The 10,288-nt window shown below is 27.2% G+C and overlaps 1 protein-coding gene across 1 annotated transcript; it reads right to left on the bottom strand.

Moving 5' to 3' along the window:
- Positions 1-542: 542 nt before the first annotated feature.
- LOC112600964 (G protein-coupled receptor kinase 2) lies at positions 543-9,781 on the bottom strand. The gene is made up of 14 exons (XM_025348329.1): positions 8,964-9,781; positions 5,491-5,586; positions 5,294-5,409; positions 5,141-5,218; positions 4,876-5,066; positions 4,568-4,772; positions 4,320-4,466; positions 3,798-3,972; positions 3,598-3,713; positions 2,458-2,550; positions 1,634-1,777; positions 1,425-1,562; positions 883-1,008; positions 543-762 (listed from the first exon to the last, which is right to left on the bottom strand). Exons 1-14 carry the CDS (start codon positions 9,013-9,015, stop codon positions 670-672), a joined length of 1,770 nt encoding a protein of 589 aa, XP_025204114.1. The 5' UTR covers positions 9,016-9,781; the 3' UTR covers positions 543-669.
- Between the last annotated feature and the right edge of the window lie 507 nt (positions 9,782-10,288).

Here is a 10,288-nt window from a genome sequence, read left to right as displayed (position 1 = left end):
CACATTACAGCCATATTTATGCGTGTTTTAGTCTGATTAAACAATGTTTAAAATTATAGTTAATAAAAATTTAAAAATAAAATCAATTAACAATATCACTTTATCAACAGCCTAAGTAATTATGTTATACATTTTCAAAATAATAATTTTATCATTAATGTACTAGTCAGCAAGTCCATCAAAATTACAAATTGCCACGCAAAAAAAAATAATATATATATATATATATGAAACATAAGATATGTAAAAAAAAAAAACTCATTAAACAAATTCCAACATGAAAATTTTGTGTATGACAAATCGCAATGAGATTTTGCTTACTGACTAAAACATTAGAATAGATATTTTTTTGTAGACATCGTTAAAGAAAAAAAAAACAATGAAAATTGAATATACTAGATTAAAAGGGTACAAAAAAATTTTTAACCTTGTTTATTATTGCAAATATTCATGATTCATTGTTTTTCTTTTCTTTTGTCATATATCTTTGATAAATTATTTTTTAATTTAAAGTTTTTGTAAGAAAATAAAAATGAATTATTACAAATATATTTAAACAAATTTTGTCAATTTAAAGATTTCAGGGATGAAAAAAAATTAAAAGATTATAGGATCAGTGGTAATGTATTAAATCACCTAGACTCTAAACTCTATAGATGTGATATTCCATCAACTTGAGATTTCGTCGGCAATTTTATTTTGTTTATTAAGAAAACATTGATCCTTAATAGGAACTGGCTTTGATCTAGCTGATTGTGTTTTCTAAAACAAAATAAATGCAAATATTGTATGCTTAATGGTTATTTTTTGATAAAATCAAAAGAATAAAAATCTTTATTTCTAAAATGTAAATAATAATATATTTAATTATAGTAAACTTACTCTTCTACTAAATGGAAAACAACCAGTCTTTTCGGGCTCTGGCTTTAAATCTAAAATTAAATCGGGCGATCTCGTTTTATTTGGCCCAAATACATTAAGTTCTTTAAAGCAACCAGTTTCAATCATCTAATATAATACAAATAATTATAAATTAGATTAAAAATATAATAAATATAAATTTAAACTAATATTTACTGTAACTAATATTTATTGTAACTAAAATGAATTTGAAATCATTAATCTTTATTTAACATTCAAGTAAGATAACAAAATCATACTTAAAACATAACTTAGTAGTTTAGTATTACAATTGACTAACATGTTGTATATTTTTTTTTTTCAAGAAAACTTTAAAAAAAAAATAATAATAACTTTAATTAATAGTTTTTGTTAGAGAGAAAAGTGAAGAAAAAAATAGGAGTTGGAATGTGCAGTAAAATTAATTAATTTAATTTAGTATCAGAATTATGAAATTTGATTAAATATAAAATACATTTTCAACAATTATATTAAGTTTAGATGTTAGATAATCAAAAACATACTTCATTTTGCCATGGTATAGACACTGAGCCTGTATTAAATTTTGAATAAAATGTATCATCTGTGGCATCTAAATTCACTCCTTTTACAGTGGAAAACTGCTCTATATCTAATACATCCTTGGCATATACAGCATGGGGCTATAACAGAACATATATTATTGTTAATAGGAGTTATTGAGTTAGTAAAAATATAATTTAATAAACCATACATCTGGAAGAAATGGAGGATCTTCAACACCAACTTCAAGTCTTTTCCAGTTAATGGTCTTAAAAAAATCATGTTGTTTTACTTCCCTTGCACCATAACGACCATAATGACAACCAAGTCTTGACTTAGGAGATTTTTTCAATAGCTGAAAATTAATTTTTTTTTAATTAAAGTATATTAAGATTTTAAAAGTGTATATTGTCTGTTACTGTTTAGGTAAAATTTTAAATAGTAGTATTACAATTATGAAAATAATAAAACAATGGAAAATGTGTACTATTCAGTTATTGATACTTAACATTATAGAAGCAAACATACTCCATCCAATAAAAGAACAATACTGTACACTGTACAGTAATCAATTAATTTAAGTGATGGTCAGGCAATGTCAGTTTATCACCCCACTAAGTCAACTATCAGTATATTTGTTGTTTGTGCAAAAGCACACAAGTTACATATCAAAAAGCATTCATATTTTGAATAAAATATAATTTTTACATCAAATAAATAATTCAGAAATACTGATTATTATTAATTAATTTAAATCATATAATTCCTTTTTAATACACAATATATACATATATATATATGTTTTAAAAAAGTTTGCATAATTCTATTAAATAGGATGACAATTTTTTTTAGAATGTCAATCTAAATATTCTATATTGTAATCAAAAACTGAAATTAAATTATTTAAAAAAAAAGGTAATTTTCTAAAATTGAGTAATATTTTTAAAATATAAATATAACAGTTAATTTTCAATATTTATTAATAATTGAGTTTGTCATGTTACTGATTATAATATTTATGATTGGTGATCATACTTGTCTACACAATAATTTAGCTTCTTCAGTAAATTTATGAGAGTATTTTTCTTGTTCTTCTTTAACTCTTCGATCGACTACTTCACGTTTAACCTGTTAATCAAAATTTTAATTAATATTTAAACAAAAACTCAAAGAACAAATATTATCTTTATGCTATAATCTAATCTAAAAATAAGCTATTGTAAATATTATAACATTAGTTCAGACATTTATGTCATATTTAATAAATATAATTTCACTTATACATGAGAATTACATTTTTATACATGAATAAAATGCCTAATTTATAGAATCATACTCCAAAACCTAATAAGATAAATTAGCACTTTTTTATGAATTCAGAATAATTAAGAATTAGCCACAAAAATCTATTGAGTTACAATATCTATTATCACATATAAAAATATAAGATTTTTAAAAAATGTATTTAACAAGCCCATAAAGATTCAGTGATTATATATCATCAGCTTCTGATAGCTGATAATCCTACTATAATATGCATATGTTTTGCCTTTAACTTGCAACACTAAACCCAACTACATAGCATTAAGACGTACACAATAAGTGACACTTATAAATATTTATAGTAAAAATAATAATGATTAAGTAAACATAAAAAAAATAAATAAATATTCTTTACTGACATTATTCACGCTAATATAAACAGGTTTTATAACAAAGGCCATTGCTGAAGCATGTCTTAATGTTCATAAAATTTTTGTTTTATATCTACTATTCAAGTTTTATAGGCTATGAACCTGTACTAAAATAAACAATCAAATATTTTACTTCACTAATTTAATAAATATATTAAATCATTATCTTATTTAATAACTTTATATATTTTTTAAGTATTTTAATTAATTTCCATATATTTTTACTTTGCCCAAAACCACTTAGATATTGAACAAAAAAATAAAATAAAAAAAATACCAATATTTTCTTACTTAACATTATACACATTGCCCGCATATTTCTTATAACAATCAATTTTCTACCTGGACCGTAACATACATATATAAGTATTTTTTTTTTTTTTTTGTTAATACAATATAAAACATCTATTGCTTACACCATCTATATTAATTTTATTTATTTATCATATTTAATAGTGAAACATATACATTTTTTTCTTACTTTTTCTTTTCGAGCTCTAAATGGAGCTTGACCTTCAATCATCTCAAATATTAAACATCCAAAACTAAACCAATCTGTGCTATATGTATACTTTTCATTATCTATTACTTCTGGTGCTATAAGATAAAAAGAACAATAAAATAATTGTTTAAATTAGCAAATACATAGATATTATTTTTAAAAATTCAATTTTTATTTACCCATATAACCAACAGTGCCTACTCTTCCTCTGACTGATTCACCTTCAGGTATCTCCATTGCTAAACCTAGGTCAGATATACGAACATGCCCTGCATCATCCAAGAGTATATTTTCAGGCTTACAATCTCTGTAAACTATGCCTTGAACATGTAAATGTTCTAATCCACATAATACCTAAAATAAAATTAATTAATTAGCATTTATATACATCAAGTATAAACTATACAAAAGTTAGTGCATTAAATAAAAAATATTACTTTATAATATAAATTGACCAGACCATTATATTATACACAAGTGATAATTAGTTAATATTATTACAATAAACATATTTATTTTTCAAAATATAAACTATATTAATTTTAACTTTACAACTAATTCAAAGGCAATAAAATAAAATTTAATTAAGACTTAGTTAGTTTTAATCAAATATAAATTATTAAAAGTTTTAAGAAAAAAAAATAATTTTAACTTAAACTAAAGTTAATTTTGCTCACAGTAAATGAAAACAATAAAATTACCTCAGCAGCATAGAATCGTGCTCTTGGAATATCAAAACCCGGTTCTGAGCCCATGTTATAAATATGAAATTTTAAATCTCCACCATTCATAATAGTTAACACTAAACACAGTGCATCTTTTGTCTCATAAGCATATGCTAAACTAACCTAAAATCAAATCAAATAATATGAATATCCACAAACTTGTTACTCATACACTTAAAATGCATAAATTATATTTTTCAAAATATAAATAAATATAAACATACCACAAATCTAGAATTGATTTTTTGTAAGATTTGTTTTTCGATTAAAACCATTGCTTCACCTTTTCGCTTTTTAATACGTTTCTTTTCCAATTTTTTACATGCATACATCTTGCCAGTTGCTCTGACTTGACACGCACAAACTTCTCCAAAACCACCTTTACCAAGTACTCTATACATGCGGAATGTTTTATATGTAACAGTTTGCCTTAAAAAAAAAAAAAAAAATTAATACCAAACTTAGATACTCACCTAATTTACTCTATTTACAACACTATACTTCCCATTACATAATTAAAACACATACACACCTTTCTAACCACTTCCATTGTAAAAACCTATGGAAATACATTGAAGATTCAAATAAACTAAATGGACGACCAGCTAAGAACGTTTTTACGGCAGTTGAGCAATCAGTAAATAACTCTCTATGAGCAGAGTCTAACTGGTTCCGACATCTAACTATCATGTCTTCACTTAGTACATCCACTGCATTAACTGCCTAATACCAAAAGCAGTTAGTTTTTAATGATCATGTAAGAAAAATCAAAATTAAATAATGATTAATATACTTACGTCTCTTCTTATATATCTATCATAAAGTATTTTTGCTAGTTCTAATCTATTTTCATCTGATTCTATTTCATATTTTTCCTGTTAACAATTCAGAATAATAAAAACATTGAATGATACATAAAAAAAAATTAGTGTATTTTAATTTAAACTTACAATAGAATCTAAAAATACATTGTAACGATGAAATTCTGGTCGTTCTTCTTCACAAAATTGAAGAAAAAGTAACCGACCAATTGGCTGTTGATCTATAACATAGCTGTATTTCATATCTAAAACATAAATAATTTTTAAAATGATAATAATACATATAAGTTTAAATAAATTTTCAAATTTTGAATCTAATAATTTACCTATTAATGGTTTAAAATCGACACACTGAGATATGTGTGGGAATTGCAGGATTTTTTTCCATTTTTTACTTTTCCCTTTATTGCTATCTGTACCACCTATAAACAAAAACAAATATAATAATTAAAGAAAGTAAGTCAAAAGACATATTGTTTGAATTAAAAATATGATAATTTAATTAAAATATATTTCTAAACAATTTGATGAAACAATGATTACTAATAACAATTGCTTATATATTAATATTATATTTGCGAGATATAGTTGCTAAAAAACTCTTATACAAGATTCAACATAAGAAATATTACAATTTATATCCGTCTATAAAATATTTCAATATAATTCACTACATTATAAAAAAGATTAATTTTTTTTTCACAAATTATAACTGTTAAAATGTACAAATGGTAACCTCAATAATAGACAATGAAAGGCATTTAAAGACGATTGTTTGAAATTAACGAATACTACTAAAGATACTACTACCTTCCTATTATTTTATGCATTGTAAGTACCTGTAAGCTCATTATTATTGTTGTAATTATAGCGTGTTGACATCAGACACTAAGCTAGCTTATACTTTTCAATTGCAAATAATTAATATAAATAAAAATACCTATTTACTAAATTCTGTTTTAAAAATATGACTTGCCTAATAATAACTAATATTACAAAACAAACTATAATCAGATCTATTGACTTAAAATTTAAAACTAAATAATCAATATAAAAAAAAAAAAAAAAAAGAAAGAAAAAAAACTAATACCTAAGAGAAAAGAAAATTTAATTAAAAATAATATCAATAACTTAACGCTTTAATTATAAAATAAATGTTTTATAAAACATCAAGACCGCAAATATTGATAAAACTGAAAATAGAGCAACTAACTTACAATAAAAATTACAAAACATTCATAATAATAATTTCATATTATCACCTATACAACGAGTTATTCAGTAAAATACTAGTATACATAACAGCAAAGAACACATTTAACTTGAACTTAAATGGTAACTATAATCTATAATTACACAAACTTAAACGAAATACAGTGTACCTACTTAATAATTACTTTGAACAATACTTAATTTCAGTTTATCAACATTAATCAATATGATACTTAATACTAAGAAATTAATTCTAATGATACACAAGTACTAAGACAGTTCCAATACTATGGATAAATGCTAAATAGCAAATGTTATTATTACTAAGCAATTAGTTTTTTTTTTCAAAAATAATTTGTGACCATTTATGATAAGCAATCCTAGATATAAATATGAATCTTTGAATATTCAGAGAAATAAAAGTATAAAAATAGTTGCTTATGTTTTTTAAATGTATGCTCTTAATCCTCATATTCTTAACTGAACTCTATTTGCATCTAATGCTCAATCCAATATTAGAAAAACATACAACATTGAATTTTGATAGGTGTAAGTTAGGTACTATCTACTACATTTTATTAAAATTGTAGAACTTATGCAAATTAAAACTTTCATGCATACACGACATATGACCAAACTCAGGAAACATTTTAAATAGTTTTTATATAAATTAAAAAGTAAACTAATTAAATGATATAACTAAAGAAAGTTTAATTAATATCCTTCAAATACACATCTGTTATTGCATAAGTTTATATTAAATTAAAACTAATTAAAATATTGTTTTTTTATTGATTTACTTTGAAATTAAATTGTTTGAAAACAATTTTATACTACCTTATCTAAGATTATATTCAATAAGCAACATTAATAAATTAACTTAATACCTAAGGATAAAAAGGATAATGCAATTATTGCAATTAAATCATTATAAAATAAACACAAAATGTACTCATCATAAACCTTGTTAAATTCCTTGTGATACAATAAAATGGAGTACCTACAATGTAACATATAATATATATCTATTGATTAATAATCAAAAATTAAAAATTAAAAGCTATTCTAAATATTTAAATACCAAGTATATACAATGTTTGTAAGTACCTACAAAATATTTGTAAAGTAATAGGTAAGACAATACACTGCTGGTAAACAAAATATTTTTGTACAATTTTTTCTAATTAAACAATTAAAATATTAATATACGAGTGCAAAACACATTGTTTTTAAATAATATAATAAATAATATTAAATAAATAGAACTGCAGTACCTACCTATAAGAACATTAATTTAATTAAAAACTAGTAGTAAATTGGTAGCTCATTAGTCTCATAATATTTAGTAATGAACTAAAGAATACCCAATACCTAGATCTTATATAAAAATATCTTGAGCAAATTATAGATATTCTTTTGAAACTAAATAATAAAATTAAATATGACTTTAACCCATATTTGCGAGTTGTATTTACCTATTTGACAATATTTATTACATATTAAACATTGGTTAGTTTTAAATAATTTAAAAATAAAATCAGTTAATAATTTATACCTAGACTTATACCATTATCACATTAGAAATTAAGCAATATCTTGTTTGGTACTATATAAGTATTGTAATAACACATCACATACAGCGGAAATGGATATAATAGTTACCAATATATATAAATTGTATTAAGTACTTAGTTATTTATTTAACATCATTTTATACAGTATAAAGAAAAATGTTAAAATTTTTTTAAAAGAACAAAAGTGTGCAAACGAATACTCTTGATTAATACGACATACAGAAAACCATCTAAGTAATAACAAAAGTATGAATAAATAATATCTGAATTTCATTGAAAATGTTTATAATACAAATCACTTAAAGAAAATGAATTAAACTCAATAGTATAGTACAAAAATAAATAAAACCTTTCCTGAAATAATTATAATAAAGAGTAAGGGTGCATCAATAGGACGTAAATGTAAATTCATGGTAAAAAGTAGTCATTGTAGAATAATAAGGCGGTTATCAAGACGATGTACCTGACCAAGTTTGTGAATTTGTTTGAAAACATTGACATGGTTGACGTATCTACATGCACATTATACATAACAGTATCATGTATTTGTACAAAGAAACATTACACATGATATAGATATAGGTGTGAGTACCTGTACAATACAATATTCATATACATATATATCTCTATATATATATATGTATATATATAGGTCAAAGGGGTCGCCTAAAACCGTTGCATTGGTGATAGGCGTGGCGGAGTGGTGCAAGTGAGTGAAGGGTTGTGGTAAATGAAAAAGGGGACCTCCCCTCTCCAAAAAAAAAATGGTCGAAAATCCCTTTTTTGCCACGAAATTTGCGCCCCTTAATAACGTTAACACACGCGACCGAACCCCCTGACCGCATACAACACCAGTTTACGTGAGGAGCGCCTCACGATCACGTACCCTGGACAAATGTCGATAATTCCGACTCGGCGACCCAAATACCCTAACCCTCGAAGATCACGTCCGCATAAAAAATTATGAATCATGATAATGGTAATAATGATTACGGATTACAATAGGTACTTGCCTTCTCTTGCTTTGAGGTACACGGTATTGGCAACAATGTTTTCTAATTCCATCAGTTCCAGTTTGGCTGATTTCCGGATGCCCGGGCTGACGTCCACCACTTCCCATCAATGACACCGTTAACCGTTTTTGACGTCTTCGTGTCCGCGCGCCGCCAATGTCTGTGCGTATGTGTTAAATCCGACCGCGCAATAATAATAATAATATAATATTATATTATATTACGTGTGAGCGTGTGCGCGCGCGAGTCGTACGTGTGCGTGTGAGTATGTATGCGCGCGCGACCCGACGAAATCTTCCGGTTTGCGTGTTGATTTTTTTTTTCCTTGCTTCGTTCACCACCACTTGCCGCGGTTCAAATTTTGTTTCTCTTTTTCGCCCGTACACGCCTAACAACTATTCCAAACGGACACACACGCAGTACATAACGACAACAAACGACCGAGTAGTAATGATTGTATCGAATCTACTATTTTCACGTCGTTATCACGAGTCACAACACACACCGAACAAGACGTAACGAGTGTAACGAAGACGGCAGATCGGCGGTCGGTTACCAAATAGCCTATTGCTCGAGATACGCGTCGACGGCGACGGCGGCACGACTAGCGGCGGCAGGTACAACGCGTTCGAGAAAAGACCGTGTGCACCTACCTACCTACCTGTCTGCCCGCAGCCTACTTACTACTACTTCTACTACTACTACTGCGATTACGAGTAACGCGGTTGCCTATACAACAGCTACGACGACGACGACGACGACGACGGTGACGAGTGAATGACGATGATGATAATAACGATTTAAAAACGGACGACGATGATAATAATATTTTAATATCGTTATTATATTTTATTGCCAATAAAAATACTGAATAGCAGTTGTTATAATATTATTATGTGCGGTAAAATATTAACAGTCGGCGGTGGCGGCGATTGATAACAGTATTTATTGTGTTATATATATTTTTTTATTTTTTTTTTTTTTTTTGTACGAACACTGGTGTACGGCCGAGGCGGCGGCGGCGGTTATGTATATAGCACGGTTTCCTCCACCCCGCGCGCGCGTGTTAGACTACCAACGAACAGTGCACGCGTTGACGTCGTCGACGCTAGTGCCCGCGCGCGTCGCGTACGGTGTACCCGGTGCGTAGCTGGTGCTGCCGCTGCCGCCACAGATGATGCCTGTGCGCGCGCGCCGGCATTCGGGACGGTCCGATTGCGGCCGTAGGCGCAAAACATCGAACTGTTGTAGTGCTGTTTCGTAGTAACCGGCCGCCGGCGGTTACCCCGTTCGCCTATCCGAGGTGGCCCGCCCTCGCCGACGCG

This window comes from Melanaphis sacchari, unplaced genomic scaffold (genome assembly GCF_002803265.2).
Source record: "Melanaphis sacchari strain LSU unplaced genomic scaffold, SCAv2.0 Contig73_pilon_pilon, whole genome shotgun sequence".
In the NCBI taxonomy this organism is placed as follows: domain Eukaryota; kingdom Metazoa; phylum Arthropoda; class Insecta; order Hemiptera; family Aphididae; genus Melanaphis; species Melanaphis sacchari.
This window is presented reverse-complemented; position numbering and strand designations above follow the sequence as displayed.